Consider the following 26,783-nt stretch of genomic DNA (forward strand, 5'->3'; position numbering starts at 1 on the left):
AAACCTGGCAACCAGCCTAAATTTTAATGGAAAAAAGCATATGAAAATGTATAAAATATTATTAGTCATCAAAAAAATACAATTTAAAATCCTAAAGCAATATCACTACATCCTAGTCAAATACCTAAATTAAAACGATTGACAATACCCAGTATTGACTAGGCTGTGAAGCCATCAGCAGCCCCATACATTGTTGTTAGTGGTATAAACTGGTACATTTATTTCTGAAAACTGTTTAGCAGCATCTAATACTGTTAAACATGACCTAGCAATTCCATCTATCTGTCTGTCTATCTATCTATCTATCTATCTGTCTGTCTGTCTATCTATCTATCATCTATGTATCTGATAAATGAGTGTTTATGTTCACCTAAAGCCATGCACAAGAAAGCTCAGTGGTTTTTTTTAAAGGTTTCATTTATTTATTTTTAGAGAAGGGAAAGGGAGGGAGAGAGAAAGGGAGGAAAACATCAATGTGTGGTTGCCTTTTGTGTGTCCCAAACTGGGGACCTGGCCCGCAAACCACAACTAGCATGTGCCCTGACTGGGAATCTAACCGGTGACCCTTCGGGTCTCAGGCCGGCATTCGAGCTACTGAGCCACACCAGCCAGAGCAGCTCAGTGTTTTTTTATAATAACCCCAAATTGAACACTATCCAAATGCCCATCAACATGGAATGAATAAGTCCACTGTGGTATGTCTGTTAAATGGAAGTCGGTGAACAGGAATAAACTACTTTTACACATAAAAACATAGATGTATCTCAAAGACAATATTGAGTGAAAGAAACCAGACGTCGCAGTGCAGATTCTAGTTGATTCAGTGTAAGTTAACTTCACTTGTATGTGAAGTTAAAACAAGTGACATTCCAACTAGCAAACAAGCTTGAAACAATGGCTCATTTTGGAGGGTATCAGCTGGGAGCTGGTGGTGGTTACACAGGAATAAACTTGTAAAGTTCACCAAGCTGTATACTTACAGCTTGGGTACTTTACCAGATGTGACTTATATCTTAACAGAACAGAAAGGAAAGGGATGGAAACATTTAAAAGAATAAAATATATTTGAGAGCAGAAATAGACATGATCCCAAATGGTGGTGTTTTCAATTCTAAGGGGCATCCACTCCAGCAGAAATCTCTGAACCTCCACAGCCCTGCAGCCAGCCAGTAGGTACCCTGCGGAACCATAATGCAGTGTCCTTTTATTACTCTGTTTTTTCATTCTTCCCATCACACTCAGGAAACTTTGACTGGGTTTCCCCAGCTTGATGTTACATTGATACACTTATTTTTTAAATAGGAAAGGTGATATTTTTTCAGGAAACAAGACAAAAATAATCTTAATTTTTAATCTGAGATATGACTTCCAAAAGGGAAACTAAGAAGCTAAAAAAGACTATTTAAAAGTAATTGACAAGGACATCAGCAGTGGCCCTGACTGAAACAGCTTAGTTGAAAGAGTGTTAGACAGGAGATCTAAGCGTTCCTGGTTTGAGCCCAGGTTTCGGTAGGGTTGCTCCTCATTTTTGTGAGAGCTGTTGACATTACCAACTTAACCGTGCATACATGAATTATTGGCTTAAAGGCCTTATTTTAATGGAAATGGAAGAGGGTGGAAGATACAGGAAAAAGCCCTTTTATTTTTATTTTTTAAATTTTACATATTTATTTTCAGAGAAAGGGGAAGGGACGGAGAAAGAGAGGGAAAGAAACATATATGTGTGAGAGAAACATCAACCAGTTGCCTCTCGCAAGTCCCCAACTAGGGACCTGGCCCACAACTCAGGAATATGCCCTGACCAGGAATCAAACCAATGTCAAATCAATGACATTTCTGTTTGAAGGCCAGCACTCAATTCACTGAGCCACACCAGCCAGGGGCCCTTCACCTTCTTTCAAACAATCCTTCCTCCTTCCTCCCCTCTTAGGACTGTCAGTCTATTCTGTGATTCTATGCCTCTGATAGTATATTGATGATTAGTTTGTTTTGTTCATTAGAGTCTTCTTATTAATGAGATCATATGGTATTTGTCTTTCACTGACTGGCTTATTTCACTTAGCATGATAGTCTCCAGTTCCATCCATGCTGGCACACAAGGTAGGAGTTCCTTCTTTCTTTCTGCTGTGTAGTATTCCAGTGTTTAAATGTATCAGTTTTTTGATCCACTCATGTACTGATGGGCACTTACACTGTTCCCAACTCTTGGCTATTATAAATAGTGCTGCTATGAACGTTGGGGTGCATAAGTCCTTTTGAACTGGTGTTTCAGGATTCTTAGGGTATATTCCCAGCAGTGGAATCTTTGGGTCAAAAGGTAGTTCTGTTTTTCATTTTTTGAGGAAATTCCATACCATTTTCCACAGTGGCTGCACCAGTCTGCATTCCCACCAACAATACACTAGGGTTCCCTTTTCTCCACAACTTCACCAGTACTTGTTTGTTGATTTGTTTATGATGGCCATTCTGACTGGTGTGAAGTGGTATCTCATTGTGGTTTTAATTTGCATTTTTCTGATGGCTAGTGATATTGAGCATTTTTTCATATGTCTATGGGCCATTGATATGTCCTTGTAGAAGTATGTATTCAGGTCCTTTGCCTATTTTTTAATTGTATTGTTTGTCTTCCTGGTGTTGAGTCATATGAGTTCTTTATAAGCCTTGAAGATTAAACTCTTGTCCAATGTATCATTGGCAAATATGTTCTCCTACACGGTCAGTTCCCTTTTCCTTTTGATGAGGTTTCTTTAGCTATGCAGAAACTTTTTAATTGATGTAGTCCCATTTGTTAGTCCCAGTTTTTTTCCCTTTAATTCCCTTGCCCTAGGAGATATATCAGCAAAAATATTGCTATGTAGATATCTGAGATTTTTATAGTCTATGTTTTCTGCTAGGTTTTTTATGGTATCATGACTATATTTATAAAGTCCTTTCCCATTTTGAGTTTATTCTGCTGTATGATATGAGTTGGTGGTCTAGTTTCTTTTCTTTTTTTACATGTACCAGTCCAGTTCTCTCAACACCATTTATTGAAGAGACTATCTTTACTCCATTGTGTGTTTGTACTTTTTTTTGTCAAATATTAATTGACCATAGAGACATGGGTTTATTTCTGTGCTCTTTATTCTGTCCCATTGATCTGCATGTCTGTTCTTATGCCAGTACTAGACCGTTTTGATTACAGTGGCCTTGTAGCATAGTTTTATATCAGGTATTGTGATCCCTCCAACTTTGTTCTTCTTTCTCAAGATTGCTGAGGCTATTTGGGGTTTTATTATTTTGGGGGAATTCCATATAAATTTTTGTAGTATTTGTTCTAGATCTCTGAAAAATGCCATTGGTATTTTAATAGGAATTATGTTGAATCTATAGATTGCTTTGGGTAGTATGGACATTTTAATAATGTTAATTCTTCCAGTCCATGAACATGGTATATGCTTCTATTTATTTGTATCTTCCTCAGTTTCTTTCTTCACTGTTTTATAGTTTTCTGAATACAGATATTTTCTATCCTATTCAATTGGTTTAAATTCTTTTAAACCAAAATGTTTTTTAAAACTTACAATGTCAATTTTCATAGTTCCAGTTCCTTGCTGAAATTTTAAAGCTCAGTTTTGTCTCCATGAAGCTGATAAACACAGTTGTTATGCAGGTTTGTCTGACAATCCTGTATCTGGTGTCCCAGTCACACTGAGTCAGTCCTTGTCCCTCTCATCATGCAAGTGTCCCTAGCACAGTTCTGCTTGTCAGAGCAGAAGCAGCTCAGAAGGGGGCTGCCTCCTGAGGTCCTAGACCAGGGTGGGAAATTCTGCCTGGAGAAGACACCAGAGTCAATCTACATCCCATTTCCCTAACCCTAAGTCCACCAAAAGCATGGTTTTCTCTCTCCCTAACTTCTTCCACACCAGCAATGTCCCAGGGCTGAAGCAGTTCCAGCTCACCCTCTCTGAGTTCCAATCATTCCTTGATCTAGGTTTGGTAATTCTTCCCTCTCTTATTGGCTCTTTAATGCTTTTAAGAAATATTAAGATTTGTAAAAAATATACTAACTTTAGCTTTTTAGTTGTCTTCAGAGGGAGAGTTGGTCTGAATGACCTAGTCTGTAATACTATAACCTGAAGTCATGTCTACTTCTCATTGTAACACAAAAATCTTGCCTTAATTTGCAAGAACATCACAAATGAGTCAATCACACTCCTATTTCTTTGTAGTCATAATTCACAAAGACCCTGGAGTGAATTCACATCTTATAATTGCTAGGTAACTAAACTTACTATAGCTAGCTTTATATACATAAAAATCTACTTTTTTTTTTGAGAATTCCAGCTTTAATTGGCCTAATCAGCACACTGAGTCTAGGGTCTTCGGCACTAATTTTCCATTAAAAGTTTAGCAATGAAGATGAATTAATAAAGTAAATGTCTTGATAAAATAATTCAATGATTAAATAAGATTTTAAAAAGACAATACCATTTATGGGATGTAGGGCTTCATTTTGTATCAGTGCTGAAGGGGATGATGTCATTTCCTCTTCCTTTTGCTGGCTTTTTAAATCATCATCTGTGGAGATCATAAGCCCTGAGAACTTCCATTCAGTGTAGCTCACCTGCTTCAGAATAAAAACAACAAATAAAATTACATGTAATTATGGTGTATAATAATTTAATAAAATTACTAATAACATAAAATTACACATCAATATATAATTAATATAATATAAATGATGATAACACAATAATGTAATATATAATTATATAATCATATAGTACATGTTTATAATATCATACATACATACTTCTAGGTGCTACATAGTAACTTTACTCCAATTTCCTATGAAGAAAAAGCGGTCTCAAGTGTGTAGTAGGTGTTCAATAAATACTCATTCTTTTGTTTATTTTGATTACAGTTGAAGTGGACTGGTTAAAACTGTGGCACTAAAGTTCTAAGGATAAGTTGCATATTACATAATCTCTTGAATTAAATTACATTGAAATGAACAGTCCAGAGGTTTATTTAACTACTTGTGTTTGTGGAAACATGCAGTAGTCACAGAAAGCCATGATTATTGCTTATCTTCTGTGTCTGCTTCTGCTTCTTCTTCTGAGAGTAAATATTTGGGGATACTACAACCTGCATTTTAGTTCCCCAGGGTTTCTAAGGTCTTACCTGTAGTGTATTTCCATTTAAGATGTTACGACTGAGATACTCCATCCTATTTTTTCCTTGGAGATCTGTTCTTCTGCCATGTTTTCTTCTTGAGTAGCTTGCAACCTGGTGTTCCCTTTCTTTTCTTTCTCCCACATGAGGAAGTTTTCTCTTAGCTGGATACTGGTCAGCTTCAATGGGAATCTCAGCAGATGCCACCTGGTCCTAAATACAAGGATTAGAGACAGTCTTGTAAGATGACAGTTTAACAGCCTTGATACTTCAGAAAGGAATTTGTAGGCTAGCATTCCACTTCATTTCTCTCCTACCATAGAGCTGAGAGATGCCATCTCTCTCTTCTGCCCACAACCCCCCCCCCGCCCCCAGAGATTGGTTCCATCAAAAGCCTCTCAGCATTATGAGGGATGCTGATTAAGTCTTCACAACATGACACTTTCACAGAAGGAATTTCTTTTCCTCCAGTTTTAATGCTGTTTTCTTCAAATATGTTCCACAGGATTGGGGAAGGTCTGCTACCTGGGTAGGAAAGGAAGCCTTTTCCTCATCAGACGAGATATCTAAACTCTTGTCCACGCCATTCTCCTCAGTCTGAGCTTCTGGTTTCAGGAAGTTTTCTGGAGATAGGTAGCAAGATTTCCAATCCAGTTGTAACTGAATAGATCCATTGGGTTTCCCCACAGGGTCAGTGAGGTTAAAATCACCTGAGAGACACACAGACATTAATAAGATCTGATCAAATAAAATAGGCAAATGAGCATTTATTAGCACCTTATCTATTCCCGTTTTTGAATTTCACCATATTTTGTTTGTAATTAACCATATTTTGTTTGTAATTAACCTTTGTCAAATAATCATGATGATAATACATTCAGAATTAACATAGAATGGCCTTGCATATTTATAACCCCATAGAATATTTACTTCTATTATTCCTGTAAAATATTTGTAAGAAAAGATGTGTATCTCCAGGTTTCAGGAAGGGATAGTCGAAGGATATATGGAGAGGTACAGCTTGCTTGTCATCAGTCACCCAGTCAATAAGCAAGATCACATTATTATTACTATTACCAATACTTGCTATGCCTTAGGCATACCAAGAAAACCATTGTCTTCACTCAAGTGGTCCCTATTTCTGAAATAACAAAAGCCAGGAAAACTTAAGCAAATGGCTTTCCCCAAATGCCAGACTTTTGATTTGTAACTCCGATTAATATAACAGATGACTCACATCGTCTCTCCTCTTTGGCAAAAGATGAGTTGTGAGCAGAAGTGTCAGCTTTTTTTTTTTTTTAAGCACTGTGGTATTGTGAGGAGAGGCCTCACACACTTCCTGGAACATCCAGATGCTTGTTAAACATGGTTGGTATACTGGCTGTCCCCAGCCACTGGATACCCTTGCATCACCCTTCTAGAGAGTTTACCCTTCCTAGGTGCACCTCACAACCCTGGGTATGAAAGTAAATTAAGGTTGTAGGAAGTTAAGCTTCATGCTGGGGGAAAAATTTTCAAGAAATTTTCATGGTATGGCATGGAAATCTTGCTAACTTGTGTCTAATATAAAGGATGCAAGAGAATGATGGGGGAGTGTTAGGGACACAGTTCATAATCTGATATCTAGTTGTGTGCTAAGAAACAATAGGCCTTAAGTAAAGACCAACATTAGGAAGCACTACACAATTTGAAAATGTTTGTTCAGAGATAAAGGTATAGACTTCAGGTTGAGATTCTACCCACTCGGGAATCTTACTTCAGTTTTTGAAAAGAAGCAGAAGAAGCCAATGTTTTCATGTGATTAGGGAGGTTCTAGGTCTGCTCTGTTGCTCTTGACAATATGCTAAAATCCTTTCAGCAGGTTTTAAGAGAGACTGTTCCAAGCAAGTAATCAAAGAAAAGTAGAATTAGGACAGGAAGATAATAGTGGGCAGAGACCATAAAAATGCAGCAATCCTGAACTCCCACCTTTAATGGATTTGTTTTGTGCAAGAGGCAGCAAGGGCACTTGAACTTTGCCAAGGTACGAGCCAGGCTCTGAGTCTTCATCATCAAAAACGTAAATAGACAGGGCCTCCCACCTCAGATACTGATCCAGGTCAGAGGTCACAAGCACTGGAAATTGAGCCTGGTCTCGGAAGTAGGGATTGTTACTGGCTGGAATGATGGCAGTGTCATGGTCAGAAAAGGTGAAAAAGCGGTACATGGCGTACGGACTGGGTTGGCTTCCCAGCCATCTACTCTGGAGGCCACAGCATCTGGTGATTTCCACCCGCAGCTCATTCTGATGCTTCTGAGTCTCTGATCTGGACTGGAGAGATGGGGGTCTTGGATAGAGGAAAAGGGCAGCCTGGGAGAGTTGTTGTAGGTGAAACCCAGTACCCCGACGAGCAAGAGCTATGACCTAGAGAACTGTCAGTCCTGACTGGGTCACAGTGAAACCTAATGACTTTCACCTGCCTGGGAACTGGCCCTGGCAGATGGTTATCTGAGGGAGATGCTGGCACTCAGGCCTTATCTTGGAGAATGGAACAGAGAAGCTATTTTGTTCACAGCAGGGAGAGGTAGCTAGCTTCAAGGGCATGGTTTTATTTCAAACTCAGGCTTGACCAAGGAAAGAATCTGAACTAGTTGTGATGTGAAAGTTTTTCTCTTTCATTCACATTCAATGTGAGAATGGGAGAATGAGCATTCTTATGAGCTGCATGGCTGAGGCTCCTTTGAGATGCATGGGCTCATCCCTTTTCTCACCTCATCCTCCTGGGCCCTCCAGGCTCCACACACATTGGCTGACAGGTAGGCCTGGGCTTTCTTTCGCTTAGTGCATGCCTGTAGGCTGGATCTTATGGGGAAGTGCAGCCTCATCCAGTATTCTAGCACCCCAAAGTCTTCTCCACCAGCTCCTGGGTAGCAGAAAGTATGAAAGGCATGGAAGATACAGATGGTGTGGCGAAGATCAAGAATAAAGGCAGAGGAAATGGGAAAGCACTAGAAAAGCAACTATAAACTTTGGGAAATTCTGCATTAGTCCCAGGAGCTGTGGGAAGCCGACAGCACTTACCAGTAAGTGTGGCAGAGCCATGGACTCTCTCCACAGTCTCCAGCACCCTGTCAAAGCAAATCCATCCAGCTGCAAGGGTGTGGTGCTCACTGGCTAGCGCCTGGTAAAGATCAAGCTGGGCTGAAGCCCCTTGAAGGTAGTGCAAGAAAAAGGAATCTGTCTCTACCACATACTGGGAGGTGAAGTCATAGAGTGGCTGTGGCCCCACAGCTAGTGGGGTACAGTGGGTTTCAAAGTCATAGAAGGAATAGGTGCAGAAAGTGGTAGGTTGAGGGTCTTCAGCCTGAGCCAAAGCGGCAGATGTCAGGAAGGCCTGGTGGATGTGCAGCTCAAAAAGATTCTCACTCTGATGCCGCAGAGGAATGTCCACTTTATCCTCATCTCTATGGGCTGGCAGTGTTTCCAGACATAGTGGCATCTGTCGGGTACCATAAGCCACATCTTTGAGCTGTTCTAGAAGGGAAAGAAAACTGCCTTTCCATTAAAGGGCAGGGAGCTCTCCCAGAATAAAGGAAGGTGGACAGAAGGAGAATAGGAACCATGCTGGAAGTCCAAGTTGTAATTATTTAAGAAACCATGTGATTCAAAAGCAAAAGCAGCAGAATGACAACCAGGAGCTTTCAATTCTGATTGCTAAATAATCCACTGTCTCCTTTAGAGATATGATTCAAAGTGAGCAACTGGAAAGTAACCACTAAGCTCAGGAAAACACTGGAGGCACGATTTCTTCTATAAATGAGATTTTGGCTTACAGAAAGGTCCTATGGATTAATTGCTAATTCCATCAGAGAAGCAGAAAATATATTTCCAAAGGTTTGGGATACTGGCCATGGAAAGAATAGAATTTACAGTCACAGTGGCTATTACATTACATTGGACCCCACCAAGGAATGATTCCCCTTCTTCAGCCAGGTCAGTCCTGAGAGTCTTTATTCTGTTAAGAATTCGGTTTCATTATAAAAGACAAAAAAAAATCGCTTTAAGTTAAAGGGCAACGGAGTTAAAATGTGGGGGAGGACACATTGGAAAGGGGTTGAAAATATTGGCAATGGAATGCAAAGATATGTGAGACAGTCCACCAAATCAGGGCATTACCTCCCATGTTCAACCAATCAGAAACTCTTATATTGGGGAGTATTTGAGTCTTTAGTGTGTCGATGGTGCAGTTTCTATTTAAAGAGTTAAAGTGGTAAAATAAAAATATTTTGGATACATTAGGATTTCTTCCAGTACCAAATAAGTGGAATACAGAAATTGACACTGGTTTCTCAATTGATAAGATTAATGCAATTCAATAAAATACGTTTTAAATTTTACATTACATGAAAGAGGGTTAATAATCTTAGCATAATAAAGAAATTCTACAAATCAATAAAATACTATTAAGAAACAGATAAAGGACAGAAACAGGCAATTCTCAAAAGAAATACAAAAAATACAATAAAAATAATGTAAAAATGTTTTAAAATTTTAAAAAGAAATAATACAAATAACTGGTAAACATGTGAAAAACTCTTTAAGCCTTACCAATAATGAAAGAACTATAAAGTTAAAGCAAATTAATCTTCACAAGTAGATAAGGGTATTTATCCTGCCCTGTCCCAGGAGAAAGACCCTGAATCTGAAAGACACGAGAATTTCAATCCAAGGCAGGATTTCCTTTGTTATGTGACAATGGCCTTGTAACAGACTTACCCCAGTATGGATAAATCATGCCCCAGTATGTCCCACCTCCCTTTCCTCTAGTTCTAGCCTCACTAAGTAACCTGCTCACGAACTCTGCGTGCCAGGGAGAGGGCTGCCCTGAACAGTGGTTCCAAATATGCTCATGGCATCAATGGCACAGCCACCGTCCCTAAGACAGCAAATGAACGTTCTGGCTTCAATATCAGTCTTTGCTGAATTTTCCTTAGTCAGGTCTTTCACCACTGGATATAATAACAAAACCAATTTTCTTGACATGGGATGCTGAGACCAGATCCTGGTCAGTAGTGGCTGTACTGAATATAGGAAGTTTCACATTATGAGATTTGCGTAAGTGCCAGCCTGCTGCCCTGTTACGCCGACATCCTCAAGCTACAACAACAATTTTAGAGGCTTTCAGAGAGAAATCATGTGAAAGGATGATGAGAGATGAGTGATGAAGCTCTATAATCTGACAAGAACTGCTTCACAGGCCTGGGGTGAGGGAACAGCCTGGACAGAGGTAGTGTTTATGCCTCCCTGAGGGCCAACGGTAATCTGCTCTCATTCTCAAAATGGATTCAGCAATTGCTGGGCCCTGTGGAAACTCTCCAGAGGAATCAGAAAGAGGCTGATGTGATGGAGCAAAAGGAGCTGCTAACCATGTATTAAAACAACAAAGACGGTAGGACAAAGAACAGGAAGGGTAAGTTATACATCAAGGACTTAAGAAGTGGCCTTCTAGACAGATACACAGAGGCGAGCACAGGCATTAGCGGTGTGACAGGTCCCAGGGTGAGGAAAACAAAATACTAAGACTTGCCGGTGAGTGGGAGGCCATGGCTTCTTAAAATACCTTCCAGCTGCTTGATACGATTGTTCTTGAGATCTAGCAGTTGATTCAACCTCCCCAGTTTTTCTTTGTGATCTTTGTTGTCATTATCAACTTTTGTCATCATTGCCTCCAGTTCTTCCTGAAACAAAATAATGTCTGAAATTTTCTGTCTCAGTGGCCCAGACCTAAGGAATCTAGATAAAAGCTGGTACTTGCTGAGTAGAGGAGACTCCACTGTCTCCTTAGCAGAGCAAATTCATTCATTAGGAAAAAACTTGGATGGCTCACAGACCCCTCCAGGACCAGTAGTGCTCTTAGTACCATAGGGTAGCATTTTCCTGGAACTGGCAAAATTTAAATCCAGGAGGTTCATACCTGCCATTTTCATGAGCTGGCCCCTTCACTGGCTTCTGTTGCCAGGTACCATAGGCATGTGTGAGACCTCAAGTTTTTCAAAGGACAGCACTTTCTGTGTCTGCACAGGACAATGTATCACCTTGCATTAGCCCTGGAAACTCAGGTCTTGCTTCATCCCCAATCTGTAAGTGGTTCCCATGTGCCTATTTATCTATCCCCGTCCTGCACCATCTTTTCTTGTACCTGATAACACATGTTGATTTTGTGCTGCAGAATAAGCATTTCTCTGGTCTTTTCTAATTCCAATGTGGTTTCTGCATGCGATACTTGCAGTTCACTTAACATCTGGGACAGTTTCTTTTCTTCTTGGTTTTTTGGTTCACAGAGCTATAGAGGGAAAAACAACATAAATATAATAGGTACAACAATAACTATTCTCCATAAAGCAGTTGTTGGTAATAGTAAAATACTAGCAGCAGAATCTACTCCGAAATGTAAAAGAGGACTTGTGTAAGTTCACAAGTGCTCTCTCTCCTAGTTCCTCACGCTCAGTAGCAGCAGTGAGGAAGGTATACGGTCTCTAATGGCTGTTTGCTCTTCAGCATCTGATTTCAAGTCCTCATCTGGAAAAGATTAAAAACATTTAAGCTGTAAAGTGTAGGGGAAAATGTGTGGGGTTCATGAAGCTATCTCCATTTCCGATCTTCTCATATTCTTCCAAATACTGTCCTCAATTAGGACAAAATACTACTCAGTGTTCTGATCCCTTTATCTTTTCTAGGGATATTTTCCAGAGATCCCTCTGTAGAGGTGGCTTGCTTGATTTAAAATGCACATACCTCTGCCTGAGTGGCCTCTTGGAATGGAGCTGAGTGTGTGGTGGGTTCAGATGGCCTGTCAGGAGACTGGGAAATTGTGTCTTCATTTTGGAGGCTCTCTACTTCCTGTTTATGTTTCTGAAGCAGGTTGGTGACTTCAAGCTTCAGATCCTTGTTTTGAGCTGGAGGAAAGGCAATCCAGAAAGTTGAAACTGTAGTTATCAGTAACCATGGTTAAAGCTGGACCGGTATAAATAAAATTTTCCCTCTAATGTTTAATTTATTTTATAAATTTGCCCTTAGAGAAGCAGTTCTCTTCTATTTCTACAAAGGAGTTTTCTAGCTCATTAACCCAGTACACGGAGTTGACCTTTGGGCTCCAAAAACAAAATAAAAAACACCTGCAGAACTGTAGGGTGAAAGGGAGAACTACAACAAACAAAAACAAAACCACTTGACTGACTGCGACAGTCCAAACTTTTCTGACAGCACCATCCAACTCAGTATTGCAACAACTTCTCTCTGAATCCATTCTGAGTTCCGTGTTATTGACTCTCTGTGGCACCCACTCTACACCCTCCCTAATCTAGAGGAAGAGTGGGCATTCCGGCATCTGTGTGTGTGTGGGGGGGTGTGCTTTAGGGAAGAAAGGTCTTCCTTGTTTAGTGTGATCATTCCATTATCATGCATGCATTAAACAGGGAGTTAGATTAGATTACTCTAACGTCTTTACAAGACTTCACTTGTACTTCATACCTACCTACTACAAGATCCTCAACACATTCTCCTAACTTTATCCTTTTATGGTTCCTGTCTCGATTTTTTTTCAATTTTTTTTCAGTCACAGTTTACATTCAATATTATTTTGTATTAGTTTCAGGTGTACAGCATAGTGGTTAGACAATTGTACACTTTACAAAGTGATCCCCTTGATATTTCCAGTAACCAAATGGCACCATATACAGCTATTACAGTATTATTGGCTAATTCCCTATGATGTACTTTAAATCCCCATCACTGTCTCTATTTTTTTGATATCGTAGTTCTCTTCCTTCACTCTTCTATGTGAATATACTAGGATATGATGAAAAAGAAGTTTGATAAGACTAACTATCAAGGTATAGGTTAGCAAAAAGAAATGAAGCAAAAGTCTTTTTGATAGTATTCGAAAATCATTGGGTCTTTTTTTCAAACTTTATGTTTGTTTCACTTTTAAGAGAAAATGATATGTGCATGCTGCAGTAACAAGTATGTGCTACATCTCCATGGCTTACCACAACAAAATTAAAGTGTGTGCTCCAGAAGTCCAATATGGATCAAGAGGTTCTTTTCCATGCGAGTCTTGGGGATTAATCAGCTTTGGTTTTTTGGCTCTAATATTTTGACATGTGGCCTCTGATGCAGCTTATACAAACTAAGCAACTAAAGCAACTCAGCCAAGAGGACAGGATGCTGAGCCACTACCCTGCCTGCCAAATGCGTTCTCAGCCAGCAAACACAGAACTTGCTGTTCTCAGTGTGGTAAGCCCCTAAAAATCTGTGGCATAACTATCTACTGTGATCCAAGAGTTAGGATAGGGAGAAATGGTAGTGGTAACAAAGAGCAGTAATTTGCTTCTCAATTTCAGGTATCAGATGCTTTAAAAAAAAAAAGGCTGTCAGTCACCTCTAAAATAAGAATAAAAGGCAGAGAGCTTCATTTTCCATACTTTCAATAAAGTAAATGTTTAAAAACATAGTAAATTAACAATTGGCATCCTTTTAAAACAGAAAGTCCTTATGTAAAACAAGTGTGCATGTGAGGTATGAAATTATGCTTTCTAGACTGTAAACCTGATCTGGTTGCCAATGTGTGTATTTTAGTTATCCATGACCAAGTGGGGGACTGGAGAAATGCTGGTCCACGTTCCCTTCTCCCACACCAGATGTAGGGGATGCCTCATTAGAGACAGCTCTTCAAGACCCGACCTACCTTTCTCTCTGGACAGCTGAAGTAAGACTTTTCTCTTCTCATCCAGCTCAGCATCCAGCTGATCCTGCAACTGGGAGACTTTCTGCTGTAGCTGTTCTCCTACAAGCTCGTTGCTCCAGTGAGGCTGATTACTGCTGTCCAGCATGCTGACCATGGGAAGCAGGTGAGGGAGGTGGTCTTGTCAGATGGACACTCAAAGGTGTTTGATAAAATGTCTTTATTATACAGTTTCTGCATCTCTTGGGCCTAGTTCATCATTCATTCCCCTACATGTTTTTCTGCCCCTTCTTTAACTCTAACTGTCATTTACCAACTGCCTTGGAATTTTGGGGTCCCATTAAGTTCTTTAGCATCACTTCTATTTAGGTCTCAAATATCCCACTGTGCAAACAACCAAGTCACATCTATTCCCAAGGACTTTCTCCAGCATGGTGGCTTTCTTCAGTCAGGGAACTGCATACCAAGACATTCTCAGGTCTGCTAGGTTAGACATTGGGAAGGCAATGTTCCTCTTTTCCTTACTTCATTCCTCTACCTACCATCACCAATGGCTGGTTTAGAGAATACTCGCCTTTGAACTACATTCTAGATCACTACACGAAAGGGCAGGAAGCAAAAGTTTCAACTTTTCAGTGGCTGTATCCTGCACACACTATACCTAGCTATCAGGGCAGACCCATTTTGAGAGTTAAAACACACAAAGGCAGCCCTTGATTGTTCACACAAGTGAAGTGATATTGATAATCCAACTATTATTTCTGCTTATGTCTTTTTTTTCATCATTTTAAGAAATACGGTCTAAAAACAATTTGCTTAGGCTAATATCAAGATTTCTTGGCACACCTGGGTCATACATTCCATGATGATCCAAGAAGATAATGTTCTGAATGATAGAGGCAAGAGGCCAATAATAGTGTTTGTAACAGGGAAGCTTTGGGGTGGGTAACCCCCAGACTAGTTCATTTCATTGAGTTGAAAGACATCAGCTGCTTCTAGGATGCTCCCATGCAACCTCCTCAATCTACCCTCTGCTGCCTTCAACTGCGTAAGAAGGCACATTCAATTTTTATTTAAATTCTGGGTATTTTTAATTTCAAAGTTAATACATGAATATATGTATGTTATAAAAAGTAAAATGATATGGAAGTATGTAAAATAAAACTAAAGGTGCCTCTTTAAAAGGATTAGAGTAAATCCTTTTAAGTCAGAGTTAATAAATTCTGTTGCAACTTCATTTTTTGTTTAACAATGGGCATACAGATCTATCTCATTTTCAACAGCTTCATCATATTTTATTGTGGGAACACAACATGATCTATTTAGTCAATCTCTACCAAAAAAAATGTGGATGCTAACTACTTTCTACTATTACTAACAATGCAGCAATTAACATTCTTAATTTATAATATCTTTGCATATATATATAAGTAAGATTTCTTTAGTTTTTATTCCAAGAAACGGAATTGCTGGCACAAAAGATACACAAAGGTTTAACATTTTGATAGATAGTGTCAAATTCTCTTCCAAAAAGACTGTGCTAATTTATATTCTATATAGCAGTGTTGAATAGCAATTTCCTCACATCCTTATCAACAATATATATTATTTTAAAAAATGGAAAGGCGTTTTTCTCTAATCACCCTTTATAACAAACAGTACTCTGGGATGCAAACTTGGTACTCACTTTTCTAAGAGTTTGTCATAATTGTCACTGAGCAATTTTCGTTCTTTTTCCAAATCTTCAACTCTTTCCTGAAACTAGGAATAAGAGAGTGACTAAGATAAAATTTTAAAATCTATTGTCTTGCACAAGATTTCCCTTTTCTGTTGGAGGGTGGGGCTTGGGTGGGGGTTTTCTACATCCATCTCCCATGTCTGCAAGGAGTCGCTCAACTCTAAAGACTTAAACCAGTTAAAGGTGGGATAGAAACTTTTCTTGGAATTAATGAGGAGCAAAGACTTTGGAGAACAGATGTAAGTATAAATCTCAGTTTTTCTCATAATAGTATAATCTTGAGCAAATTACTTAACGACCTGGAGCCTCATTTTTCTCACTTGAAAAAAATAAAACACCCATAGTGTTGCTAAGATATACTTTTTTTTTAACAACCCTAAAATTAGAAAGTAACTTACAATTGATGGCATCTTTTAGTTATTATTATTTACCTCCTTCAGCATTGTCTGCAGAATGGACACATCCTCCAGCTGGCTCTTCAAGCTCACAGCCTTCTTGCTCTCCTTTTTCAGCTCTGCCCTGAGTTCATTCACTTGGCTGAGGAGGTCATCATGGGCTGCACTCTGGATTCCCTGTTTCTGAGGCAAAAGGAAATTGTTCTGGGAATGGTCACATATTACCAGGAGTGGACTCAAGATACCAGCCACACTTGCATTCGCTGGTCGATGTTACAAAGAATGGCCTTGATTAATAGTAAGTTGCATTTGCATTATAAATTGACCTTGTTTTTCACCCTAGAATTTCTCAGAGTGCATTGCTTCCCTGCTAGTGAGGATTTCCCACTCTGAGAAACTCTAATTTATAATCGGAGTCTCAATTTTCCCAAGGTTCAAATTAAACCGTGGCTCTAGGGGAAGTGCCACCTTTCACAGTTGTCTTTATTTGAATGCTTTTTATGATGACATCCTCCTCTCTTTGCACCCAGCAAAATGACATGTTAACTGTAGAAGTTAAGTGGCACTTTTCTGGAGGACACCTATGGTGAGGAACTATAGTGACTGAACTCTGCCATAGCGACTCTTAATCACAGACATTCATCCAGCTTCACCAGCACCCCACTTGCAGGGGTGAATAGGGCCAAATATTTAACGACACCAGAGAAGATCTGCAATGACATCATTATATCTCATCATCTCACACATGCTAGAAGAACGTTCTTAGGAATTTTGAGCCAATGCTGTAATTCTCTCTAGCAATGGGTTGAAAAATACTATACTAAATATTTCACAACTCAGATCTAATATTTCAATTTTTATGAAAACACCATAACAAGTAGCTTCTGATAACAGTAGTAGTATCATTTGTCTTAATAGAAATTACATGACACAATAACTTGGATTTAGTTGGCTAAGTTCTGGTGTCATATTACATTAAGATGAACCTGAATTTTGGGGATTTCATTACTCTAATTAATCAAAAAGAGAGATTCTTTATTAAGTACCTTCTGGAGCAGAGTTTCATATGCCTGAAAGAAAAAAATAAACATTACTGTATTGATATAGCAACTTGAATATTATTTTGATGTTTATAATACAAATGTTTAAATATTTACTTTATTTTTTTCATAATCCTCACCCAAAAATATGTTTATTGGTTTTATAGAGAGAGTCAGGGAGAGAGAGAGAAACATTGATGTGAGAGAGAAATATTGATCAGTTGCCTCCCATACAGACCCTGACTGGGAATCAAACCCACAACTTTTGGGTATATGGGATGATATTCCAACCAACTGAGCAACCTGGCAAGGGCTAAATATTTATTTTAAAACACATTATTAAAAATACCCACAAATCAACTCAATCTGAATACCTATTTACTAATTAATTGCTGCTGCTATTCCTTTGTGCCAGCTTGCCAGACAGTCTGTGAATGTAATAGACCACACCACTTCCTTTTTAAAAATGAAGGGTCTTTTATTCAAATTTGTCTTGCACTTGGTGGGTTATCCAAGAAAAATATTTATTTTCAAACTAGGCGCTATTACTTAGCATGCCTCAGGTCTCTTTCCAGTTTTAGAAGTAGAAAAGAACAATAATAACCAAACTAACAGCTCCTATTGGTTGAGCATGTTACTATGTGCTTCATTATATGTTACATTATGATCATTATAATTGTTTCACATATATTATCTCATTTAATCCTTACAGCAAATCTGAGAGGTAGGTGGTATTGCCTAAACTTGAAAAATGAGAAACCCAAGTTCAGAGAGCCAAATCACTTTGTGCAGACTCCAGGGTCTATGCTATTGATGATCATATTTCACTGGTAAGTGATTAAGAGAATGCAAACTTGTTTTAGTACATGTGTATGAAGGCGTCATTAAAAGGAAAATTGCTAAAGAAAAACAAATTATAAGACCTACATTTTAAAAATTGTGGATGATTATTCACCATTTAGGTCACTTCTACTACTACCACTGACATAGGTAAGTTCGTTCAGTTTAGAATGGCTTTCTTCCTCTTCTCCTTTAATGTGATGGAGGAATGCTTAGATGTTATTAAAACCTAAGCTCACAAATACAGGTATCCCCTGCTTTTTGAATGTTCTCATTCTGCCACTTAGCTCTTACAAAAGAGCTATTATATACCCGTACCTGTTTTCACTAACTGATAGAGATCCAAAGAGGATTTTTGCTTTTACAAAGAAAAGTGAAAAGTAAAAATGGCATTCAGTGTTTGTTTTGGATGAGCCTTTACAGAAGCAGTGCATGCCGGAGCACAGCAGCAGGAGTGGCACGTCCAGGCTCCTTCCCCAGAACGGTGCTCAGCATCTCAGCACCAGCTGCCAGAGTCTGAACTGTGTCTGTGAGCATCTGTACTTTACCTTGATTTATTTTGTGCTTCCATCAGCAAGATGTGTCCTAAGGTATCAGAAAGGCCCAAGGTAGCTCATCAGGGTGTTACACAGCATAAAACTGGGTGTAATTTAAACATTTCAATGGTGGTGAATAAAATAAAGATACTGTGCGTGCTTTGAACGTACCTGCATTCATACTATTTACAGACAGAGAGGAAAAATCTTGAAAGCTGCAAAAGTTACTATTTGCTCTGCCAGTAGTAGAGTGGTCTTTTAGTCAGTATCCAGTTAAAGATAAAATGGGAAGACTTGCTTGAGTCGATTGATAGGTGTGTAAAATGTGGTGTATATCATATCATTCTTGCATTTACATGTTAATGTTATTTTATTTTACTTTATTTTTGTACAAGGTATCAATATTTATTTGAAGGGCACAAATCCCAGAAAGCAACAATGAGTAGTGTATAGATTCAGCATACAGATGCCTTGTATTAATACAATTCATCTTGGATTTCGGGGACTATACTAATGCAAGCTGGGCTGTTAGTGTTATTGGGTATGAAGTGGTAGGTTATTTTGGGGGTCTTGGAACTCTCACAAATTTTTCTATATAAATTTATGGTAATTGCCTCTTTGCTTTAGGCCATTTCAGCTTATAAAAGCCTTATAAGAACGCTCTACTTTCAGACAGCCAGGGAGCCTACACAGCTATTTACCCATACAATTCTAAATGACCTTCCCTCCCATATTTCCTCATCCTTTGAGTGCTACCAAAATTAACCAAATCAAAAGAATACAAACATATGTCTGTATTATTCTCTACAAACATAGGTTTGGAGGCTGGCCTTGTAAAGATGCTTTTCGTCTCCACCAGAACAGACATACCAGGGCAGTCCTAACTGCCATCACTCTTGATCAAGGACACCACCATCGTCTAATCACCCAAGCCAGACACCCAGGCATCACATTTCTTTTATCCTGTTTCCTTATCCACTCCCCTTGGGTGATAAAGCCCATTATTCTACTTCCTGGACTTCTCCCAATACAGTCCATTTTCTGCAAGCCTCTGTCACCACCTTGGTTGGGACCCTTTTCTTTTCTTCCTTGGACCATTGCACTCCTGTTTTACCTGATTTCTTCACTTCCCATCTTAATACCAGCCAGCCTATCATTCATGGTGCTATCAGATTATCTTTTCCTGTAGTTCTGTAATTTTTGAGAAGTTGAAAATTTCAGAACAGTATAAAGACTATAAAAACAGTCATCTATAATCTTACTACCCAGAATTAATAATTATTAGTGCTTTGTAGTAGTTTTTCAAAGGTATTATTTTTCTATTTTTCAAAAGTATTATTTCTTTATTAAAATTTATTTCAAAGATATTTCAGACATTATAAAAAAGGTAAAGTGATTTCTTTGGAGAAAAATATTGGTCATGTTATCAACTTGCTTAAAACCTTTCTGCAGCTTTCCAAAGTCTACATTCCTTATAGAGCCTCCAAGACCCAGTGCCTGACACCTCTCACCTCCATGCCTTGGCCTCCCCCTCTCCTGCTCTGGAAAGCCCTCCCCTCTCTTGCACACTCATTAACACCTGCTAATCTTTCAGTATCCCGGTGTTTGACTCACGAATATACTGCTTTATGAATCCTTTTCAGATCCCGCACCCCATCTTCTGATAAATCTGACTACTCTTTCTTTTGCATCTCCCTCCATCCCCTGGATGTGGATAATTATACTCATTTACTTCTTGTTCTCTGGCTCCTGTAAGTTTCTTGAAGGCCAGAGGTGTCACTTATCTTTGTAATCTTTGTATCCCAGTACTTTGCACAGATCCTGGTACTCAATATTTTTCAATTAAAGAATGGTGCCAATCTATCACTTAGACCCTCAATGCCCGACTTCCACCCATTCAGATAGGAGTTTCTATTGCATGGTAATGAGAAAAGAGTATAAAGCGATTGTGCCAGATAAACCTGGACTCAAAGTCTGTTCTGTCCCTTACCATCTACATGAATTGAGCAAGTTACTTAACTTCTTTTAGGCTCAGTTCTTTCATCAGTTCCTTCATTCAGTAAATGTATTTACCTTAAGGATTGCCAGGCTTAAATGAGATTATGCCTATAAGTATCTAGTACAGAGTCCCGCATATAGAGTGCTCAGTTAAAGCTGCTCTCCTTCTCTTCCTCTGTCACTGTTCTTGGCTTCCTAACTTAATTACATTCTGCTTGTGGCTCTTGGCTGCAACCTTAACCCTGAAACAAATTAACACCATTTAATTGCACCTTATTGGGTAGGGCTTGGACCTTCTTCCTAATAGAGAGATAATGGGAAGTAGTGGAAAAAGAATGGACTCTGAGTTGCAAGTCTTGGGTTTGAGTATCACCTATAAGTTTTGTGAGCTTAGACGAGTGATTTGGTTTCTCTCAGTTGTGGTCTCCTGTGTATAAAATGGAGACAACAATATTCATCTCTCTCTCTTAACCCTCAGCCAAGGATATGTATTTTTTAAAATTGATTTTAGAGAGAGAGAAATGGAGAGACAGAAACATCTATCGGTTGTTTCCCTTATACACCAAAACTGGGGATTGAACCCAAAACTCAGGTATGTGCCCTGACCAGTAATCAAACCCTTGACCTTATGGTGTACAGGACGATGATCCAACCAACTGAGCCAGCTGGCCAGGACAATACTCACCATTTAACTAACTGTTTTTCCCCTCAGAAAGCAGAGATGATGATGGCAACTCACCTTCTGAACTTCTGTTAATTGTGCTTTTGTTGCTACCAATGTGATATTCCTTTCATGTAAGAGCTTCTTAAGCCGAATCAGCTCTATGTTCTCCTTAATGGAAGTTCTAGAGAAAGAAGATAGTGCTAAACTATTCTGTCTAAGAATGGATGAAATTAAGCATCTTTCCTCCTGATTTTGCACCAATAAGAATCCCTTCCTCTTGCTTCGTGCCTATTTCCCCCACAATGCACCAGAAATAGGAAGTGTGTACACACTCCTGTAATAATCTCCTCTCTCATTTCCCCTCATGGCAGCTGAGACTTGAGAGACCACCAACCTTAAATTCTATGTTCTGAGAAAACATAACAGCTGTTTTTAAAAATTATGGTGCTCACAGTTTCCCATAAACTTTGCAAAGAGCTACCAAGTCTGAGCTGTGTTTCCTTGGAGAAACTCAAAAAGTGTGGTTATAGATGGGAGACACAAGAAAAGATTATACTTTCTGAACCTAAGAGATCATGTTTTGTTGACCATTTGGAAAGTATTGGGAGGATTTGGGCTCACTAGACTCCATCTCAGTGATTTGCAGTTCTAGCTGCTTATTAGAATCATTTGGAAAAATTTTTAAATTACACTGCCTATAGCCAGGAGCCCCCACCTCCCTCCTTTCTGTCAACAGAGGGAGATGTATTACCGCCTGAGCTCCACCTCCTGTCTCCTCCCAACACTGACCCCAGTCTGTGGAAAAATTGTCTTCCACGAAACTGGTCCCCCGTGTCAAAAAGGCTGGGGACCGCTGGTAATCCACCCCCAAATAACTGAAAGGGAGTCTCTGAGATGGGGCCTAGGCACCTTAAAAAGTCTCTAGTTGAAAATTTATGGCCACACAAAAACCCGCACATAGATGTTTACGGCAATTTCATTCATAATTGCCAAAAACTTGGAAATAACCAACTTGTACTTCAGAAAGTGAATGAGTAAATAAATTGTGGTACATCCAGACAATGGAGTGTTACTTGGTGCTAAATAGAAATGAATTATCAACCAATGTCACCCCAATACATGTAATGAAAATAATAATAAAAATAAAGAAATGAGCTATCAAGCCATGAAAAGACATGAAGGAAACTTAAATGCATATTGCTAAATGGAAGGAGCCAATCTGAAAACACTACATGCTATATGTTTCCAACTATGTGACATTCTGACAATGACAAAATCATAGACAGTAAAAAGATCTGTGGTGCCAGGTGTAAGGTGGTAGGAAGGAATGAACAGGCAGAGCATAGAGGATTTTTAGGGCAGTGAAACTAGTCTGTATACTATAATGGCAGATATATGTCATTATGAATTTGTTACAAAGAATGTGCAACATGAAGAGTGAACCCTAAGGTAAACTGTGGCCTTTCAGTAATAGTGATATGTCAGTGTAAGTTCATCCATTATATCAAATGTACTGTGCTGGTGTGGATGTTGACAGTGGGGGAGGCTGTGTGTAGGTGACAGGGGCGTTAATGGGAAATATCTGTACTTTCTGCTCAATTTTGTTGTGAACCTAAACTACTCTAAAAAATAAAGTCTAGTTTTGGCTGGTGTAGTTCAGTGGATTGAGCCCTGGCCTGCGAACCAATAGGCCACAGGTTCCATTTCCAGTCAGAGCACAAGTCTGGGTTGCAGGCCAGGTCCCCTGTAGGGGGCACATGAGAGACAACCACACATTGATGTTTCTTTCCCTCTCTTTCTCCCTCCCTTCCCCTCTCTTTAAAAATAAATAAAATGTTTTTTTAAGTCTATTTATTTAAAAAAAAAGTTATCCAGTAATTGATGCACAGTGATGAGAATGAAAAACTTTTCTTCAGTGAAGTGGAGCCGCAAATCTTCTATTGTACCTAAGCATCCTTTTGAGGTTAATCCATTTCTTAACCCACTTGGGAGTCCACATCTACTTTTAAAATTGATTTTAATCTCAAGTATTGTCTTTTCCTCTGAGACTGAGGGAAAATGCAAATAAGAATCTCTTGCCCTGACCATTGTGACTCAGTTGGTTGGGCATAGTCCCACAAAACAAATGGCTGGGGCATGTGTGAGAAGCAACTGATGTTTATTTCCCCACTTTTCTTCCTCCCTTTCCCTCTCTCTAAAAATAAATAAATAAAAAAGAATCTCTTGCTTTTTCAGTTCATTATGGCTTGAGACATGGAAGGCTATACTTGTACCTAAGCTCTGTGGCCTTCTGAGCACACTCCAAAGAGCCTCTTTGTTCAAAATCTTCATCTTTGGACCATATTTTCTCAGGAGACTTGGGTGTTTCTTCCACTTGCATAGCATTGCTGGTCATAATGTGGGCACTGTTGGGCATGCATAAACCAATGAGTTTAATCATAGTTATGACTTTGCTGAAATAAATTATACTTTTAGAATTAGGAACATTAAACACAAAAAGAAGAAAGAATTTGCTGTACAAAGAATGAGAATTAGGCTCTCACATAGACTAAAAAAAGAGTAGTTAGTAATCTTGGTGTGTGTGGAAGATAATCTGACTAAATATAGCTTTTAAGTGTCAAACAAATATAAATGAATTATGACCTAAGGGACAAGAATGTAAAGAGAAAAAGAGGCAGTACCTTCAGTTAAGGAAAAGCTTTTATTTTTCTTTCCTTGGAAGAAGAGAGATGCTTACTTTCCATTTTTAAACAATGAAGTTAGAATTTGACCTATGGTTGACTTTCATCCTGAGTATGCTGAAAAGACTTGAAAATACCAACATTTGCTTGCTTCCTAAATGATGTATTTTCATTTAAAGATGAAAGAATAACCACATGGGATAAATGAAAAGAACTCACAGCTTTCTGGGTTCACTGGATATTTCACCTCTGGTTTTTTCATTTGTCATGTGCTCCTTGAAGGCGGGAGGGGCTGTGTAGCTCAGCCTGTCCCTTGGCTCTGAAAGTTTAGACAGAAGATGCAGACTCTGGCAACAGATTTCTCTAGAATACCAAATGCTAGCACTGGAACCTCAAATGCTGGAAGCAGGGAGCCATGAGACTGGAGAAATCTTTATAAGACCACTGAAACCAGAGGACAGGTTCTCAGTCCTTACCCCTGCACACACATGCAACTACAGGTTTTTCAGTCAACAGGACTACAGACTCTCAAGTAAGTGAATACAAAAGGCAAGAAAGTACAAGCTTGTCCAGGGCAGAGACTGTATGTCTAACTCAAATGCATATTTATTTCTAGTGCCTGGTGTATAATTGGCACTCAATATTGCTGAAGTTAAATGGAACTGAAATTTAAATTTACTTAGTTTTTCTACTCTTAGCTGTTTTTTGCAAAGATTTGGTTAGCTCAAGTAGGGAGCTTAGAAATAGAGGGGCATGCTAAACAAAACCTAACACTGGATCCCAAGGTAAAGACACTCCATTCCTATGGGTCTAACTCAGAGCTGAGTAGGCTAGGAAGAGGAAATTTACACACAAAATTTTACTTAATCCAATGTTGTGTTTCACAGCAGCCAGAGACTCTTAGCGGCTTGGAATACAGGAAGAGGAGAAATTGCAGCTCCTCACTCACAGCCTGACTTTTGGCCTGGACTTCAGGAATAGGCTTTGGGAATCTCTGAACCCACGGAATTGTATGCAAAGTTTTGTTTACTTGTGGTGCATTTTTCTTGGGAGGAGGCCTCGCTTTGATCGATTATGTTTTCAAAGGAGTCCACTTCCCCCCAAAAGGCTAAGAACTCCAGTTTTAGAAGCACAGTCCCAGAGTTCCAGAGTCCCAGTAGACGGATCTATCTTAAGATCACTGTGGCTTACACCTGAGTGGGAGGGACATCAACGTTATCGCTATGGCTGTTTTCTAGCCCTACTGCAGGACTTCACTAGCGAATTGCCCCTCCAGTTGTCTGATTGTCCTCTGAGCAGTATTTCAGGGTGAACTGAGAATTTTGAACCTGACATCCCACTCAGGGTGGAAAATAAAACCCCAACCTTTCAGGGAAGAAGAAAGGAATGCAAATAAGAGAACAAATAACCAAATGGGTGGCGGGCGGAATGAAGCAGTGAGGAGGAAAATGTGGCTGGCAAATCAACCTTTCCCCAGTGTTCCAGCCCTGTCGGGGACACGGTCCTGCCTACGCCTCACCCCTCTTGGGTTTCTGCATCACTGGTGCGCCGGCGCTGTGGAGCTGTCTCTGTCCCACGTGGGATCGAGGCTGGGTGCGGCGGGAAACAGAGGGGCCCTCGCGCTGGAACTGCTGCTGCAACCCAAGCGTCAGAGGACGCTGCCGCCACCCCGTGCTCCGCCGCCGCCTAGCGGGCTCTGAGGGCTGCTCCAGGGTCACCACCTCTGCCCTCCGGTCGTGGCCCACAGTCGTCAATCGTAGCAAGGCTGTCCTCATCCTATGCACAAAAATAGAATTGATGTATGTGATCTCTATAACGGTTATTTCTACAGTTTATTTGGTGGCAAATAATCTGAATTGATCTGTGATATAAATTTATCTACTGTTTTCCACTATTTACACTTAAAAATTTTATTTTCTAAAAAAAGAATTCTGTCCCCAGTACACTGTAACACTTTGAGGGCAGGGACATAGGGTTCCGTTTCATTTTGCCCATTCTGTTGCAGCAATCACAATATACTTGTGTGTATATTTGTTTTTAAATTATATGCGTTTACTTCTGTACTAATAAATTATGGCTGTTGTACAACATAAACAACATACTAATTTTTAAAGGGGGATAATTAAATATAAGTAGAAATTTTAACATTTACTTCTCCCATCCCGATTGTCTGCACTCCCGTGCATATGTGCCCAACTCTGAGGATTAGTCTTCTACAGCCCCTGGCATACACAGGGCCTTATGGATAGCAGATAGTCATCACTCTTTATTGTCTTGACCTAAAATCATACTTTTTACCATTACCATCAGATTCCATGGTCCCACTGCCTAGCAGTCCTGACATTTATTGCCCATGTGTCCTTGGGCATGTCATTAAATTTTGTGCTCAATTTCCTAATCTATGAATACAGATAAAAACACTACCTGCTCCATTAGATTGTCAGGAGGATTAAATAAGTTAATATATGTGGAGTGCTTAGGATAGTGATGGTGCACTGTAAGCACTGTATGAGTTAGCTATTATTACATATGTTTATATTCAGATAAAGAAATCAAGGCATAGAATAGCTAGGTAACTTGCCTAAAGCCAGGGAGGGAGGATAGAACCCAATTTAGCCACTTAATATCTATAATCTCAAATACTTTTTGGTTATCATCCAAGAAGCAAGATTTTTTGACCCATGCAACATTCTGGCTTCAGATTCTTGAGTTCTCCACAATATAAAAGAATCTCCAGCTCTGAATAGCACTGGTTTACAGTGAAAGCCTGCAATCTTGTAGATTCTAAATGAAGTTCCAAACTACCGTTGGGCGTTACCATAAAAAAGCAAAAAGCTACTCTTGACATTGGGGAATTGGTCTGACATAGCTAGTCCTCAGTGTTGTTTGAAGTTTTCCTGGTGCTTAAAACTAGGCCCTGTTATTGTCCTGTTGGACACAACCTCACAGAATATGAATATCAGACAAGGCCATTTGAGACCAAGGAAGAATGATACAAAATAAGTCCACTG

The 26,783-nt window shown here is 39.4% G+C and overlaps 1 protein-coding gene across 5 annotated transcripts in view; it reads right to left on the reverse strand.

Annotated features, from left to right (window-relative positions):
- The window catches only part of RPGRIP1 (RPGR interacting protein 1), a 65,222-nt gene that overhangs the window by 20,485 nt on the left and 17,954 nt on the right, over positions 1-26,783 (reverse strand). For 4 of the 5 annotated variants that reach the window (XR_006783760.1, XM_045822376.1, XM_045822377.1 and 1 more), the window contains exons 4-20: positions 25,292-25,548; positions 23,992-24,091; positions 23,365-23,496; positions 21,167-21,272; positions 17,060-17,083; positions 16,050-16,196; positions 15,568-15,641; positions 13,884-14,029; positions 11,933-12,093; positions 11,337-11,480; positions 10,758-10,875; positions 8,219-8,671; positions 7,909-8,060; positions 7,126-7,468; positions 5,683-5,867; positions 5,167-5,370; positions 4,471-4,609 (exon numbers count right to left, since the gene is read on the reverse strand). Coding sequence is in view for 4 of the 5 variants with exons in the window: in XM_045822376.1 (XP_045678332.1) it covers positions 4,471-4,609; positions 5,167-5,370; positions 5,683-5,867; positions 7,126-7,468; positions 7,909-8,060; positions 8,219-8,671; positions 10,758-10,875; positions 11,337-11,480; positions 11,933-12,093; positions 13,884-14,029; positions 15,568-15,641; positions 16,050-16,196; positions 17,060-17,083; positions 21,167-21,272; positions 23,365-23,496; positions 23,992-24,091; positions 25,292-25,548 (2,885 nt within the window). In the remaining variant the exon portion in view is untranslated. The remainder of the gene's footprint in view (positions 1-4,470; positions 4,610-5,166; positions 5,371-5,682; positions 5,868-7,125; positions 7,469-7,908; positions 8,061-8,218; positions 8,672-10,757; positions 10,876-11,336; positions 11,481-11,932; positions 12,094-13,883; positions 14,030-15,567; positions 15,642-16,049; positions 16,197-17,059; positions 17,084-21,166; positions 21,273-23,364; positions 23,497-23,991; positions 24,092-25,291; positions 25,549-26,783) is intronic. The other variant, XM_045822378.1, reaches the window with a different exon arrangement.

This window comes from Phyllostomus hastatus, unplaced genomic scaffold (genome assembly GCF_019186645.2).
Source record: "Phyllostomus hastatus isolate PE091 unplaced genomic scaffold, TTU_PhHast_1.1 phas_scaffold_501, whole genome shotgun sequence".
In the NCBI taxonomy this organism is placed as follows: Eukaryota; Metazoa; Chordata; class Mammalia; order Chiroptera; family Phyllostomidae; genus Phyllostomus; species Phyllostomus hastatus.